Source organism: Gallinula chloropus (genome assembly GCF_964237585.1).
Source record: "Gallinula chloropus genome assembly, chromosome: 3".
Classification (NCBI taxonomy): domain Eukaryota; kingdom Metazoa; phylum Chordata; class Aves; order Gruiformes; family Rallidae; genus Gallinula; species Gallinula chloropus.
The window spans coordinates 12,485,927-12,503,092 of NC_140087.1; the positions used below are offsets into that span (position 1 = coordinate 12,485,927).

Genomic DNA, 17,166 nt, shown 5'->3' on the forward strand with positions numbered 1-17,166 from the left:
GGGACAGCCTACTTCACCAAGGTCTTATCCATGGGCTGTAGAGGAATCTCTCCCTCTGGTACCTGGAGTGCCTCCTGCTCCCCCCGGCCCTGCTCTTCACTGACCTTGGTGTCTGCACAGTTCCTTACATCATCTCCCTCCCTTCTCTGGTGTCAAAAAGTGGCTGCTAGTGTTTTTTTCTCTTAAATGTGATTCCCAGGGGTGCTGTGACTGTCGCTGATGGGCTCGGCCTTGGTCAGCAGCGTGTTCAACCTTGTGATCAGCTGGTGTTTGCTCTGGGGGGCCTGCAGAGAGCTTCTGTCTGCTTCTTGCAGCAGCCACCCCTGCAGCCCCCTCTTCTCCACCAGAACCCCACCATGCCAAACTACAATTCTCTACTTCGCATCTTGTATCCTAGATCCAGCAGATGATTTGTGCACTTGATCAGTTCTGAGGCTGTGGACTGGAATCCATATGGTCAGGTGCCTAGGTTGGTTTTATTATACATGAGAGCACAATGCAAAAGTTAATCTTTAATCTGTTTGGTAGTTGTGACTAGTAAGCAACAGAATGCTGATCTCTCAGTCTAGCTGACCAATGGTATGCTTCAAGAGCTGTAGGAGTAGAAGTTAAGTAAGATCTCAAGAGGTAAGCACAGGGAGTGGGAGAATGGGTTTATACACACTGTTAGTATTATTGCTAATAGCAGTGCTGGCAGACTTCTTCCTGTTCATGAAGAAAAATGAAAGAGAGCAGTTGTGCCAGTGGGCGTTTCTGGGCCATTTTCTCTTAAATACAAGCTGGCACCAGCTTTAGTGATGCTGCTTCAATGATCAGCCAAACCCTTCAGCAAGAATGAAACCTGAAACAACTTTCTGCTATAGAAGTACTCTGAGAACTCATAGGTGGAAAAGGGCAAAGAATAAAATGTGGTTCTCCTGCATTTCCACATGTGCAAAGCTTTCTGAAAGTTTGTGTATCTCGTAACCAGGACAAACTATTACTTTATGTAATGGTGCTGGCACATCACAGCAGTTCCACCAGTCAATACCTCCTCATCAGACCAGTTTCAACAAACCTGTAATGTCATTAAGGGGGTTCCTTGCAGAAATCCATGGAGAAGCCCATAGCATTGACATTACCTGTAGGATGGATGGATGGATACTTTTATACTTGTGTGATCATTTCTGCACAGGTCTCTATGGAAGTGTCCTTCTGCATGCAGAAGTTTCGGCCATTCCAGGTCTGGAAGACAGTAATTTCCACACCATCCACGCTAGTTAAAGTGCTGTAAGTGTGTAGGGAATACTTCTGGAGGAGCCCCTTCCCTTCCATCACCTGCATTAGCGTGCCCTTCAGAGGTGCTGCCCAAGGCATGTGTAAGTTGCCTGTATTTAGGAGCATAAGGGAACTGGTTGCCTGAGAGCCTAAAGCCCTTGCAGTACAGCATGTGTTATGTGATGCCTTTCCCTATGCTTTGGGGTAGACCATACCAAATATGAAGCTTAATCCATGTTTACACCCGTTTACTGATTTGGGTTTTTTAATTTGTGTCACAAACTCTTGGAAAACAAGGAAAGTTTCACTATGTATGTTCCAAAATCACAGAAGTGCCACCTCTAAGCTTTCTGCTTATAGGGCATTCATAAAAAAGTTCTTTTTTTAATAATAATTATAACAGTGATCGTGTTCAGAACTTTATTTTATCAAAACCAGGTTATCATGACAAGCTTATTTAAACCAGGACAAAATAAAACAAGTTCTTCGGCTTATCTTTCAGATAACCGAAAAAACCCACTAATACTCCCCGAGTCATGTGGCTGAACCAGCAAAACACACCCATACAAAAGCCAGTCTTTGGGAACATCCCACCGAAGTGGGTGGATTCTCGAGCTCCTTGAGAGAACCTCAGCAGCGGTGGCCGCTGCCTGACACCTGGTGGCCACAGGCCAGCATAGCAGGAGCATCGCTCTGCCGGGATGGCGGGAGGCGCCATCCATCCGCACCACGTACGAGCACACCTTGGCAGTCCTCCTCCCGGGTTCTAACTGCCCAGCTGCAGTACTGCGCTACAGCCGCGCGCCTTGCCGCGGGGGAACCAACCCCGCTGTGGCGGCTGCCCATCCGTGACGTGCTTGCGAGGGAGCTGGGATACAGGCAGGTCCTCGGGATTTACGACGTTCCCTCGAGCTAACGAGGTGCCGCCGTTCCTCCCGGTGTAGGACATGGCGATGGGGATTCGCAGAGCGACAGAACTGCGGGAGATGTTCTTTAAAAGGCAGAGGCGGGATTCGCTGCGAACCTGCACCCCGCTGGGCAGGTATAACCCGGCCCGGAACGACGCTCCGGCACGTAAGAGATGTCCCCGCTGCCGCACATACGCACGAAGGAGGGGAAAAGAGAAGGGAGGCAGAGCGAGGAGCAGGGGGCTGAGGCGGCCACACTGCAGGCGGAATTCTGGGCAGCGCGTTTAAACCCTCGCGCACCCAAAGCTCTCGGCCCCGGGCGTCACTGGCTCCCGCGCCGCCCGGCTGCCGAGGGACTCCGCTCCTGCCTCAGGAGCCGGCCCGGTCCCAGCTGCAGCACAGTGACTCCTCCGGCCCTGCCGATATAGCTCCAACACGCGCTGGGGGAGGGTGGGAGGGAGCACGGCCGGCCGGCCGCCTGCGTGCAAGGGGGCAGATGCGAGACCACCTCTGTTCTCCAGCGCCCGGAGCAGCCGCCGGGCCGGGTAAGTCCGCGGCGCAAAGTCCCTACCCGGAGCCGCCCTAATGCCCCGCCTCCCGCCCGCCCAGAGCCCTCAGCCGCCACGCCCCTCCCGCGGCCCTGCTTCTCCGCCCCGCTTCCGGTTTCCGGCGTCGGCTGGGGCCGGGAAGACGCCGCTGCCTGTCCGCTGGGAACCGGGCGGAAGCGGCGAGGCGAGCAGCGCGTGCGCCCGGGGGCGGGGCGGGGGCGGGGCTACGGTTCAGTTCCTGCCTGGCGCGGCGCGCTCCCGCGGGCGGGCGGAGCGGGTCGGGGCTCAGGTAAGGTTGTCTCCGGGCTTCCCAGCTCGTTCCCGCTGCCCTCCGCGGGGCCGCCCGGGGAGGGCTGTCGACTGGTGGGGCGCCGCTCGCTGCCGGCGGGCTGGGGCGGGGCCGCTGCGGCCCGCCCCCCGGCCTTCCCGTTGCCCGGGGAGAGCACGCCGGGGCCGCCCTGGCGCTCCTCTGTCCAGCCGAGCCGACGCCGTGTCCTGCGCTGCTGATTCACTTCCAGCGGCCCCCCGGGAAGGAGCGAGAGGGGGAGACACCGCCGGGCCGGGACGTTGCTGCGGGCGCCGCCCCGAACCTGTTGGCGGGCGTTGGGCTGGCGGGGTTGGCGGGGCGCCCCCGGGTCTCCGCGCCGTGGGGAGCGATGCCGGAGCCCGTCCCGCAGCCTCGTTGGCGCCGGCCCTTAGATCCACCGGCGAGAGACTTGATCGCTTTGTCGTCCCCACTGCTTCTTGTCCTCCTGCGCGACACCGGCTCTGCGGGCTGCCCGAGGCTCCGGGGCCGCTCGTCCGCGGTAGAGCCGAGGCCTCAGTGGGCTGCGGGGCGGTAACGGGAGAGACCTTTTTGCCTCTGCGCGGGGGCCTGGTGCAGGCTTAAGAAATGCTCGTCGACTCCTCGTTCACCGAGTGCCTGTACTCGGGAAATTGTTAACTCGGGAGGCCTGAGCTCATCCCACCCTTGTGCAAACTCACGCTGGACGTCTCTGTGACTGTGTTGGTCATGCTGGTGGGAGCGTCGCTCTGGGAGAGCCTTTAACAGGGGGTATTTTATTCGCAGCAGTGCTGACCTGTTTCTTTTTGGGGGGGGGTTGGTGGGGAATGGGGTTGCAGGTTCTAGCTGAAGAAGCAAACTGATCTACATGTGCTTCACCATCCATTGGAAGAATGACAGATGACAAAGATGTGCTTCGAGATGTGTGGTTTGGACGAATACCAACCTGTTTCACTCTGTATCAGGATGAAATAACCGAAAGGGAAGCTGAACCTTACTATGTGAGTACAGCAAAAGTAGTGACAGGTAGTCCAGTGCCACAGTTAGGGTTGTTTTCTTCATTCTCATCGTGTGTGCTGCTACATGCCATGGGAAAAAAATCCTTCTTTTCTTATTCCTGGTACCTTTTGAAAGTAAACCAGATAACCGTGGCGCATGTTTCACCTGTCTTCATAGCAGGTTCAAAGCTTTAAGCTTGTTTGACCTGTGGGATAAATTTATCACAAATAATTAGCATCTTTAAAAAGTATGAAAAGTCAGTAAGTAAGTAGGTAGAGGGAGGCTCTACGTGTGCCCATGGTGAGTTTGTATGTTCTTGGATAATGACCAAAAGAAAGGAGAGAGCTTGTATGTTACCTTACTTCAGAAATAATTTCAGTCACAGCTTTGTGCGACCTTAAACATGAAGATCAGTCCCCTGTGTAACACAAACTCATAATGAACCCTGGCTCCAGTGTTTATGCTCATGGACTTTTTCTGCTGATTTTCTTTTCTTTACATGCTAGCAGCCATGAGAGATCTAGCTTGCTTGTAGGAAAAGCAGGTATAATGTCCTAACACACAGTGCCTGAACTGGATTGCTAGCTGGTAGGTGTTGGATGTGTTTGAGTATATTAGAAGGGCTTTCTATAATCATGTGATACTTCACTTACAGTGTGTTCAGATGTTTTCATCCTTTCAGCACCTCCTTATGGACATCTGATTGATAAAGTTCATTCCTTCAGTGAGACTTTAATATGAGATGTAGCAAATATGTGGGAGAAAAAAATCTTGTACTGAGTTTTTCAACAGTCTCAAATCCTTAAATATTGTCATATATTCTGTTCTTTTTGAAAATAATACTGGATAGGTTTTTTTTTCTTCTGTGTTTAGTAGCATCATTACACTCTGATTTGTTCAGTGGGTTCTTTGAAACCTAATGAGGCATTAATGCTTATCATTCAGTGATGACAGTGATCATCTCTCCATGCTTTAGTTTCACCACTGGTAAAGCAGGAACACTTTTGCTTCATGCAGTTGACCAATTACCAAACACATTTCTTCTTCAGTCAAGCTAAGTAGGTCTCTGCAGAGTTACACTGGAAACGTGTAATTCAAGGTTCTTTGGAGTGTTTCTTAGATGCTTGCATTGGGGGTGGAAGTGCAATTCGGAACAACTAGGATGAACTACTTCTGCTGTTGAACTATCTGCTTTTTGTCTTTAGTCCTAAAATTGTTATGATTCTGACTTTTAAAATGGTGTGCTGTCTGTCTCCTGGTGCAAGCAACAGATAGGAGTAAAACGTACAGGAAGCGGAGTACTCTTTGATTGACATTCATCAGGCCTAAATAAGCAAAATCACGGCAGAAGGCAGTCTTGGAGTGATACTCCCCTTAAGGGACTAGCCTGGAAGCTTCCCAGGGTCAGAAGGGTTGCTCTGTTCAGACATCTATAACAATGAGCAGAATGAAGCCATTCCAGGTTGGCATACTTTGTTTATTCATCCTGGATGTGCTGGTGTTTTCCTGTTTTATAATCAGTTTTGCATCTAGAATGTTGTTTTTTTCTGCAACCAAATCCACAGAGATATCTGGAAAGGTACTAATTTTACATTAAATATATATATATATATAATCCTCTGAATACTTTGAGGCAGTTCATGCCAGTTTCTTTCTACCAAGTGGGAGAAAACATCCACAGCTGATTGCTGGAGGGGAGGCACCCAGACTCAGTGAACGCCAGGAGTCTTTATTCAGTCTTGATACAATCAGTTCACCCACTGACTGCTTTAGATTTCTCTTGAATCTTCTCACTGAGCCATCCTTTTCTAAGGGACAAGACAGATACAGGTTTTCTGAGCAATAAAACTGTGCTAGAAGGTGGGGGTTTTCCTTCGTGCTCTCTGTTACACAGCAGAGCAAGGGGCAAGAATTACGCTTGTCTGCTGTTGGTAGGTGGGCAGCGTGGCAGAGTCACTTGCCTGCTTGCCAGATCACTCCCATCAAACCTGTGATTCTTCTGTTTAATTCCTTACGTGTTACATCATGAACTTTCATGTTAGTTGTTTTATGTCATATGCTATTTAAACTTGTAACTATTAAATCTGGGCTAAATATGCACTCAGTCTCTTCCTTAAAACCTTTGATACTGACTTGTCTGCATATTTGCCCATGCAGTCCATTTAATTTAAGTTAGTTTGGTGGCTTGACCCTGGCTGGAGGCCAGATGCCCACCAAAGTATTTTCAGCTGGACAAGGGAGAAAATATATATATTGAGAGGCTTAGAAGTCAGGATGAGGACAGGGAGAGATCATTCCACAATTAGCATCACAGGCAAACCAGACTCAACATGGACTAAAAAGAAAAAAACTCTCTAATTTATTACACTACACACAGAGTGAAACCAGGGTCAGGTAATAAGTACAACCAGGTCTTAAAGCACCTCTCCCCACCCCTACCTTCTTAGCAGACTTCACTTTAGTCATGATTTTGATCCTTTCTTCCCCCCGTGTTGTGGCACAGGGAGGGGCAGGGACTGGAGAAATGGGGGTTCGGTCAGTTCCTCTCGAGTTGGTTTCCTTCTTAGCCGGGGATGTGGGTGGGGAGGAAGTCCTCACACTCTTCCATGTTTCTGCATGGCGTCCCACCCACGGAAGACAGTCCTCCATGAACTTCTCCAACATGAGTCCTTTCCCATAGGGCTTCAGCTCTTCACCATCTGCCCCAGCATGGGTCACTTCTGTGGGGTGCAGTTATAAATCATAGAATGTCTCTCAGGCCCAGACTGCTCCAGCCTGGTCCCCCATGGAGTCACAAGCCACCTCCACCTCCCCAGCAAACCTGCTCCAGCGTGGATCTCTTTTGCTCATTTCTCTGTCTTTCTCCACGGGCAGCAAGTGCTGGCAGGGCCTTGCTCCAGTGTGGGTCACAGCATCTCCTGTACTTCTCCACCAGCTCCATCCAGTGTGGAGCCTTTCCATGGGCTGCAGGTGGGGTCTTGGCCTTTTCCACGGGCTACGGGGGACACACCTGCTCCATGGGTATCTCTCTCTCTGGCACCTGGGGCACCTCCTCCCTCCTCACAGGCCTTGGTGTCTGTTTAGCTCGTTACATCTTCTCACTCCCTTCTCTGGTGGCAAAAAGCAGCTGCTTGCGTTTTTCTCCTGAACGTGATTCCCAGAGGCACTGTGACCATAGCCAAACACCAACCTTGAGCCGGCTGGTGTTTGCTCTGTCAGGCCTGCAGAGAGCTTCTGGCTGCTTCTCGCAGCAGCCACCCCTGCAGCCCCCCTTCTCCACCAGAACCCAGCCATGCAAAACTACAACAGTTGGGCATTCTGTCTTTCACTGTATCACATAGTGATTTATCAGTCCTGTGTTCAGGTTGGAGTTGTTACATTGCTTGCGCTGCTGTGTTAGTTGGATGTGTTTGGTTTTCATAGCGTTGTGCTAATCTTTGTCACAGAGTCTGCTGGTGCAAGGTTGTTTGTCCAAAAAAGAAAAAAGCAATTGAGCAGGTCTGACCTAGTGAAATGAGTTTAACTTGGATCAGTACGTTTCTCTTACCGCAGAATCATACCCATTCATTCCCAGCATCCAGATAACCCGCTGTAGGGTAACTGAAGGTGAAAGAGAGAGTATATAGCCTCGCTAGCTTGCACGCCCAGGTTTAAGAGTCAGCAACAGAAGTGTTTGTGGGAGAGGTGTCATTCTGGTGAATATGGATTTGCCTAATAAGGAATGCTCCTTGCCATGGGGCTGAAGAGGTGGAGGAGCTTGCAAGTGTCCAACAGCCTAGAAGGTGAACTGCTGTGTAAAATTCTGCTTTTCATACAGAAACTTTTATGAATAATAAACTAACCCAGACCATTCTGTGATCATTCTGCTGGCAGAGAACTGTATTAAAACACAACATAGAATAGAATAGTTTGGGTTGAGAGGCTATCTAGTCCAAGCTCCACATAGTTACATGCATAAGGGTTTTTTCCCTAAATATTTTTAGTACTGTTCCTTTGGAAATACTCAGTAATGATGTTTAAGAATTACAGGACTTTGGAATAAAAAATGCTTTGTCAGCTGGCGTCTTTCACTGAGTGCAGACAACTGGTGGAAAAGGCTTATTAAAAGGGTTAATAATGAAAATGTCTTTAAGCTATGCTTTTAAAGGTCTTGCTTAACAGTTTTAGTATATTTGTAAATCTCTGGAAAACTAAAGCTAGAAGAGTGAATGAAATTGGATCCTTTCGTGTGTCCCATGGAAGGGGAAGAGTGTAGCAAGATAGAGAGGTGGGAATACAAAAGAAAAGAGTTGAGTAGGTGCTGCAGATGTTCAGCAACTCTGAAAACCCCAGCAGTCCCTGTTAACCTAATTAACTGTTGGGTTTTGTACTCCAAAGGGGCCCCCTGGGACTGCTGGCTGCATTCTGCTAAATTCAGTTAAATGTTGTTGGTTATTGACTGATCTTCAATTATGTTGAAATAGAACCTGAGTTGTTATTCCACATGACAAGCTGAAGGAAAATATTTTACAGGGGAGGTTAATTATGCACTTTAAAGGGTTATGTCAAACAGCGTTGCAATCTGTAATGCTTTAATATATTTATCAATTCCTGCATGGAATTAGACTCCTGTGAAAGAAGGTAGAAGCAGTATGATGGTGGTAATAAGAGCAACAGATGGAAAAAGAAAACCATATGGTATATAAAAGATCAAGCGTTAACTGACTTGATAACTGTGATAGTGGCAATTCTTGATCTTTTGTAGTTTTATATAATCTTAAAATATAGTTGTTTCACAGATGTAGGCAGATCAGTAACCTAATGCAGCACTATCTAAAAGATAAATCTGTTCTCTTAAGACTTTACTGTTGATTTACTCTCTGTACTTCACTACGAATCTGGTATTTATAAAAGAGTTCTAATATCAAAGCCAGAATATTATCTAGATCGTGTCAAAGTGTGGTCTAATTGCTAGAGACATTCTGAAAGAATGTTACAGCAGAGATCAAGTTTTATGTCAGTCAAAATATGTCTTGAAACAATTTGGGGTACCATAGTTGTTCACTTCAGGCCTAGCATTATCCACATACTATAAAGAAAACATTTCAAGAAACAAGACTGGTTATGAGGAGCACTGGAAAACAAATGTCTCTATGCAAAATAAAATTTATTTCCATTTATTCCTTAGACCTAAGCGTTTAGACCCATCTATTTGGTTAATAATTAGGAAACAAAAGTAACTTTACAGGATGAATAACAATTAATTTAAAATGTTTGCTCCAAAGCTAACTGTGATTTTACAGGGAGGTTAATCTTTTCTCGTTGGAATACTGAAAGGCATTGCTCCTTAAAGCTTACAGACTGATTCATCTTCAGTAAATGTGCTATACAGTCATCAGCACACTGCTTGATGCAGTCTGCTTAACCACTCTTACAAGGCATGAGAGTTTAAAAAAAAAAAAAGTAGGGGGAGATGCAAATAAAAATAACACAGCATTCTGGTTTGGGTAGAGCATAACATTACACTTGAGGAAAAAACGATGGTATGCCAGAAAGCTCTAAGGAGAGGTCTTGTTTCTACTGGTACAATATTGACAGTTTTCCATCTGATTTTAGTAGCTGGGGGAAGGTTAAATAGTGGAAGAATCATAGTATCCTTGACTAACATGTTGAATTGGCAAACCCAGTGCAAAAGAAATGGAAATTGTCAGCTATGGGAAATATAAAATGCACTTGGAAACCACACCTGTAAGTAGCTAGCCTTTTTTTTATTTTGTAGGAATTTCCATTTTGAAATAATAGCTGATAGACTTTTTGAAAAATAGTCTTTGAAAAATTATTTTTGAAATAATAGCTCATATGTTAAATAAGAAGTTAGAATGTGTTTCTATCTGTTCATATGAAAAAGGTCAAAAACTTCATTCTTTGGCTTGCTTAAATACAGAAAAGCAGACATTAATTCCACTTTCTTCCCTCCCACCACATTGAAAGTATCAAGAATTCTTTTTTTACTTTTTTTTTGTGTGTGTGAGCGTATTGGATACAGCTATTCTGCATCAGAGTATGTTATTGTATATCCTTTCATTGCCTATTAAGTAAACTGTCTTAAAGTTTACCTTCAAGGGGAGGAAATAAAAGAATGCTGACTGAGTTTTGGTTATGTAAATGCATACTTGTGAGAGATTTTTATTAGTAAATCTTATGTATACTTAAAGCTCCTATATTTTTTTTTTCTTTCAGTTGCTTTTGCCAAGGATAAGCTACTTGACACTGGTAACAGACAAAGTGAAGAAACACTTTCAGAAAGTTATGAGACAGGAGGAAGTTAGTGAAATATGGTTTGAATATGAAGGTACACCACTGAAATGGTGAGTTTATTTCACTTCTTACTTTTAGGCAGTTACCGTGTGAAGAGTTACCAGGTTCAGCACAGCATCAGTACTTTGCCTAAACTAGTCACTCCTTTGGGTTTCAGAGATGCCAGAAGAGTTGGAGGAGGAGGCCGAGAAAAGCTTGGTTAGGAAAAACAGAAGAAGGTTTAATGTTGAACATATTTTTTATTGTTCTGCTTGTATTTATTATATGTATAAGGCAGAGATTATGCTGCTAGAGGTTTTCCTCTAGTTGTTACTGTGATACAAAATGTCTGTTTCTGGGTTTACTTCTTCTTACAGTAGAATCACCAAATAAATCTTTGTTTAGCTTGTTCTAGCTTCTTAAGATGCCTAGTAACTGAGATAGGAAGTACTATTTTTGGAGTGAATGCAAATAGGGTATATGCTTAAAGATAATAAAACATGTGGGTAACCTTTACTTGTCAGGGATCTGGTATGTGCTTGCTGTGTAAAACCAGATAATCCAATACTGATGCACAAACTCTTGTTGAATTAGTTCAATTTGATTAATTGCTGTTGATTCAGTTTTTGTTCTGTTAGATGGTCTGTATCTTCTGAGAGGTTGGGGAGTCAGACTTCCATTGTTTCACTTGCTTGGTTTTCATAAATACTGTTCATCAGATGGTCTGTCTTTCTATTCCTTTCATAAAGTTTTCAAAGCATTTCTATTCCTTTCATAAAGTTTCAAAGCATAAAAACTAGTGCTTTTTTCACTCCTTCGAAGCTGGCTGGCAAAACCACCTTTAGGCATCTATTTAAATTCTCTGGAATTTGTCAGTAATTGGTTTCTTGGTATGCCATAGGGACCTTGAATCATGACTGATACTGTCTAAATAAACAGCAGAGAAAGAGGGGCTTTTTACTTCAACCAAAAATAGATCTGTATTTTCTGTAAGTTATCAAATACCATAATGTTTAAACTAGAATTAAAATAAGAGTTATAGACTATAGGTATAGAGTAAAAATATAAATTATGATTCTAAAGTTAAGAGTTAGTAAACTGATTGAACACTGAAATTAAAATGAGTAGCCTAATTATCTTCCAGAAAATCTAAACATGTCCTGGCAGAACAGCTTCACTGATTTCAGCGGAATTGCTTTTCTAAGGAAAAGGCTATCTGCAGACCATTATTTTAAGAGAGTGGTAATCCCCTAAATAGCTGAAGCTTGTTCCAGGGAAGACCCCAAGTGCCAGAACTGAGAGTGACATTGAGGCAGTAATTTGTAGAGAAAGAAAATAGTGAGCATTAATGCTGAATCTTTTAAAGTGCAGCATCTACGTTGAGAATCAAATAGAACTTGCTAGTAATATTTCTTATTATAATTATTTACTTTCTTATTTCTTATACTCTGTGATTTCATCCCTGATAGGGATGTAGTTTATCTCCTCTCAGCTGCAGCTCTTCTGTTTTCCAGTGAAGATTTTGGAAGAAGTCTGAACCGTAGTTTCAACTTTGTGGTCTACAGTACTCAGGCCAGGCTCCTGAAGGAGGAGGAAGCTCGCTCTCTCTTGGTCTGGAGAGTGCCTGTGGCCTCCCACTGAAGTTTTTGGGACAGGGGATAATGGCCTCCTTGCATGCAGGAGGAGTATGCTGGGGAAGGGTCACCAAGTTAAGGAGCTGCAGGAAGAGATCATGAGAATGTGCAGCATCAGAAACTACAGAGGGAAATGGATCAAATCTTCTTGGAGACCTTGCAGCTACATGAGCACAAACCTACAACTACATCAAAGGAGATGCAGGTAGTTTGGGATTATTGGATTGGAAAATAGTCTCCTAAGATACAGAAGGGCCAGGAGCTTGTGACTTCTGGTAACAGGATGGCTCTTTCTTCACCTGCAGTTCTGTAACTACAGGATAGGTTCAGCGCTCTGGCTGCTGGTGAGGGACTGAAAGCTCTGTCAGATGACATGTCTGAGCTAGCTGAGTCTGAACTGTGCAGGGGCACCAAGAGGAAGTGGTGAGTGAAGTCAAAGGTCTGTGTTCTGCATACTCTCCTTTATCAGTTGGTCCAGGATCTTGAACTCTGCCGTTTCATGGCAGCCAAAGCTGCCACTGATTATTGCATCCAGAATTATTCTCCCGTTAGTAACAGATTCAGTTGCAGGTCAGCTCTGGTCCATCTGATGACTGTATCAAGAAATCCTGACTATCTCTGTCCAACCATGTTGATTTTCCAGCAGGTGTCACAGATTGACAAGAACCAGGGTCTGTAATGCAGCAACTTGTTGAATTGTTTAAAGAAGACTTCATCTATTTCCTCACCTTAGTAGCATGATGTGTAACAAACTCTCACTGTGATGTTGCTTTAGTGTTCCCTCCTCTGATCCTGAACCACAAGATCTCAACCAACCTGCCTGTTTGTTCCAATAAGTGTCATACATCTAAACTGCATCCTCACATAGCAGACAACCCTCTTCCCTCATCTGCCCTGTCTGTCTGTCTTGAGCAGCATCCATCCGTCCACAATACCATTCCAGTTGTGCAAGCTGTCTGACCATATCCCAGGTAGCCCAGTGATGTCACAGTTATGTCACTGCATGTGGAGCTCTAGTTTCTCCTGCTTGTTTCCCAAGCTGTGTGCATTTATGCACGTAAGCTGGTGGTAGACTTTCTTCTAATCTCTTCTATCATTTTGAGATTCCCATGTAGCTGTCACCTTTCATTGCTTCCTCTCCACCATAATGTCCATTATTTCTCACTCTGTTGTGGGTTGGTATTCATACCCTTTTGTTTGTGGTTCTCCTCATATGAGAGAGGTGAGGAGAGATCTCACCATGCTGGCCAACCTGCAGGCAAAAAAAAACAACCCAAAAAAAAAAAACAGTTGTCATTTTGGTGGATTCCATCTCTCCCTAGCAGTCCTTTATCCCCAAAGGGTGTCCTGTGGCTGTAAAAGCCAAGTCCTTGTTGTCATACCATGTTCACAACTAGTTACTGACCTGTGGTTTTGGACCACCATTCATACCTCTCTGAGCCTTTCTCCTTCAATGGCAAGACGGTGGAGGTGCTGCTGTGCCCCTGAGCTGTGTAGTCACTCTTTGTGCCCACACAGCTGAACAGCAAGGGCTGACAATGCAAGCACAGGACAAACATGCCAGACTGTCTGCAACTTCCTAGCAAGCAGCAAACCTCCAAAGGTGGCAAGTGAGATTGGTGGATGGGAGAGAGCTGTGTCTCCTACAGCGGTGACTGCTTACTCTTGGTGTGGATATACTGTTCAGGCTGCTCTGATGCTTCCTCAAAGCTTCCAGTTCCTTGTCTGCTATTGAGTCATTGACTGCTGGTCACAAGCCTCCATTCTTCCCCATCCTGTGAGTCTTCCCTCAGTATTCCAGGGACTGCACTCTTTCTGTGCACCAGGGACCTTAGGCTCTCATTTCTGCGAGGTCTCGGTGAAAAAGCCATCAATCTCTCGTTCAGTTCCTCACGCTGTGCAGCCCACTGACCTCCTTAACTTGGTGACACAGCTCTTCCACCAACACACACCTCTAAGCAAGGACACTGCCCCTGCTTGCCCCAGCCCTCAGGAGAGGTCCCGAGCTCTCCTGGCAGCTTGAGACCTGGACGACTGCATCCTCTTTCAGGAGCCCTGCCTGAGTGAAGGCCTCCAATCTTCAGCAGATGTTAGGGCATTAACCCTATGGCTTTGTTACCTTCCTATCTGAGTGTGTGGCCTTCAGCAAAGTTTCTGCCCCCTTTATGTGGGTTGTGCTCTAGCCCTGGTAGTTGCATAGGTGTGTCTGGTGTAAACTGAATGGATGCCTGACCCTTCCTAATCAGGAATCAGTGGAAGACAAAAGGTTAAAGCACCATTTGAGCAGGCATAGCTGACATACTGTTTGAAGATGCTAGTGTTGCTTAAAAAAATATAAGAAAAAATATTTCTTACTGAATGTTGTCGTACTGAAAATGTAGGACTTTTCTGAGGCAGACAAAATTTCCCTGAGTCATTTGTTCATAGAAATACCTACACACCTGATCGTGGCCACTTGATACATTCAGTATCCCAAAAGGTTAGGAAGTATAGGATATTTTTTTGTCCTGGATTTATCAGGTGATGTGACACAACTGACTGAATTCCCACAGTAAATTATTCTGGTCTGAATAATTTACCAGCTCATGCTGTCTCTTTCTGTCCTGGGTTTGGGAAGAAATTGTTGGAAAAAGTAGTAATTAATTTTCCTTTTACTGTCCATCTGTTACTTCTGAAAGGACTTTAAGTACTTAACATGGTGTTTTCCAGGACTGCTCTCTCACTCTGAAACCACCTTCCGTAAAACAATAAAAGCAGTAATAAATTGACAATGGCTAGCAGTCAAGGTGCTGTCACACTTTTATGGACTGAAGTCTTTCCAGAAATAATCATTATTCTAGCCATTTGTATTAAAAAAGGGTGGAGGAGGTGTGGCAAATCTTTAAAGGCTCCCTTGTTTTTTATTTTTTTTTTTTTTTTTAATTCTGCTGGTTACTACCTGAAGGGAGGTTGTAGAGAGGTGGGCAATGGTCTCTTCAGCCAGGTGACAGGAGCTGGGACAAGGGGAAATGGCACAAAGCTGTGCCAGGGCAGGTTCAGATCAGGTGTTAGGAAAAATCTTTCACTGGAAGAGTTGTCAGGGCCTGGAACAGGCTGCCCAGGGAGGAGGTTGAGTCACCATCCCTGGATGTGTTTAAAAAAAGGTAGTTGGGGATATGGTTTAGCATAGGACAGGAACAGTTGGACTTGATGATCTTAAAGGTCTTTTCCAACCTTGTGATTCTGTAAGTTCTAGAGGACATGTGTGTGTTTCCTTAATTGCAATGCCTGTTTCTCAAATCAAAGTTCAGCAACAGTATTGCAGCAGCGTCACTGGAAGCAAGATGAGGGAATGCTGGTGCATAGCATGAGGTAGATACAAGCTTAAGAATGGAGTGAGGGAATGCTGGATTTTTCTTTCTATTACTCTGCATACAGATTGCCAAGTCCTCTTTTCTCAACTTCTCTCTTTGTGCCTCCCTTAATTCTCTATCTTGGTTAAGAAACCAGGTTTTATTATGGAGGAAATAAAAACAATAGCTTTAGTGTTGTTATATAGAGGGCTGTTGTTGTCAGACTTAAAAAATGCTTGTAACTATCTCAGAAAGAAGTGAAACACAGCATTATGTACAGGCATTACTTAAGGATTTTATTGGCTTCATACTAAATGCCAGTGTGTGAGCACAGGAATTTGAAGCAGGAGATGTCTTACCTCTTGGGATTGCTTCACTGCTGGTGTGAACATAACACTTAATGGAAGGCTGTGCTTCTGAACAGAAAACAATTTCTCTTGTGGTCTACTTTCTTCTTTATTCTCCTGTGTTCTGATATAGAACAAAATGTAGGGCTGACCTCTTTCAAAATAAACCTCACATATTAACTGTGCAAAGCACGAAGGTTTTGCTGAGTAAAGCTTGAGTAAATGAACATTATTTTGTAATCTGTACAGGGTAGAAAATATAGAGGGAGGCCAAGAACTGATGTTTTGCCTTTTTTTTCTTCTTTTTTTTTTTTTTTGTAGCTGTCATTGTCTCAGTTGAAAGTAACTGAAAGTCTTTGTGTTCATCTCATTATCAAAGGCAATTAATTTTTGTTACTTGGAATATACAAAACCGCTTTTTCATGGAACTCTTGCTGAATCCCTGCTGAAGTACTCAGGACATGATTTACAGTAATAGAATGGTAAAAACTTGAACATTGGTGGTGTATCAGGATAAATATGGATATACAGTATCTATATTCTTTATTCCCTTTGTCAGGAAAACACAGTTCTAGATACTTTATTTAATATTTCCCCCTATTCTTCCTTTTAAGAAGTTACAAATGCTGTAGGTAAGTTCAAGAACTGTAGTATGACTGTGGTGGTTCTTTGGGTTTGCTTTTGCTTTGTGTTGGGCTTTTTTGGGTGGGTTTTTTTTTGTTCTTTGTTTTTAATTTTGCTGTTTGAAGGGACTCTAGTTGTAGTTTTGGGGTTAGCCCGCCCGTAGAGGGTGCTAAAGCACTGCTGTGCGAGAGTCTGGCTGTCAGGAAATCTGCTTGGCACAGGTGCTTTTCGAGCATTGCTCTCAGTTATTGCCCTCCAGACTTTCAGAACGTGCTTGGCTCTGCGTCCTGTGCTCGGTCCCGTTTAATTCAGTGGAACTATGCAGCTGGGAGCTAAGCATGTGCTTATCTCTCTGTTGGATGAAAAACTAGTAAGGCTCCCTTCAGAAAGATTTCTGAAAGGCAGAAGAATGTATGTTGAATTAAAAAACCAAACCTAAACACCTAACAAAAGCAAACCAAAAAACCCCAAAGCTTCATCAAACCTCCTGCCAGTGTCCACAGGTGAGAAAATCGCAGGAAGACCTTTTTAGAGTGTCTGAAAGTTCTGTATATGCAATATTTATTCCTTGGATCAGTGGAGGCTGTATCTGTTAACGAATTTGAAGGAGACAAAGCTACAAGACAGCTTCTTTGGCTAACTCCTTTAATCCAGAATGCAACTGAAATATGAAGCTTCAATTAATCTCTTTTCCTACCCTTCCATTCTTCTTAATTTGACAGTAAAGATAGAGAAATCTTTATCATCTTTTGTCCCTTTTTACAAATTTTTTTTTTCACTTTACTACTCATTCTCCACAACGACATCAAGCAGGTGGGAGATGGAAGAGGTGTTGAGGGTCAATGTGTTATAAACCCATGGCATTTAAATATCTGAAAGCATGTGTACTTTTCTGTTAGACCAGCTATTCCTACCATTATTAAGCTTTTTAACTAAAAATACTGTTTTGGAGGATCAC

The 17,166-nt window shown here is 44.6% G+C and overlaps 1 protein-coding gene across 1 annotated transcript in view; it reads left to right on the forward strand.

Annotated features, from left to right (window-relative positions):
• The first annotated feature begins 2,987 nt into the window (after positions 1-2,987).
• Positions 2,988-17,166, forward strand: part of ATG5 (autophagy related 5) — a 79,630-nt gene continuing 65,451 nt past the window's right edge. Inside the window, exons 1-3 of the mRNA XM_084261759.1 lie at positions 2,988-3,002; positions 3,836-3,997; positions 10,215-10,342. Of these exons, the coding sequence (XP_084117885.1) occupies positions 3,890-3,997; positions 10,215-10,342 (236 nt within the window). The 5' untranslated portion in view covers positions 2,988-3,002; positions 3,836-3,889. The remainder of the gene's footprint in view (positions 3,003-3,835; positions 3,998-10,214; positions 10,343-17,166) is intronic.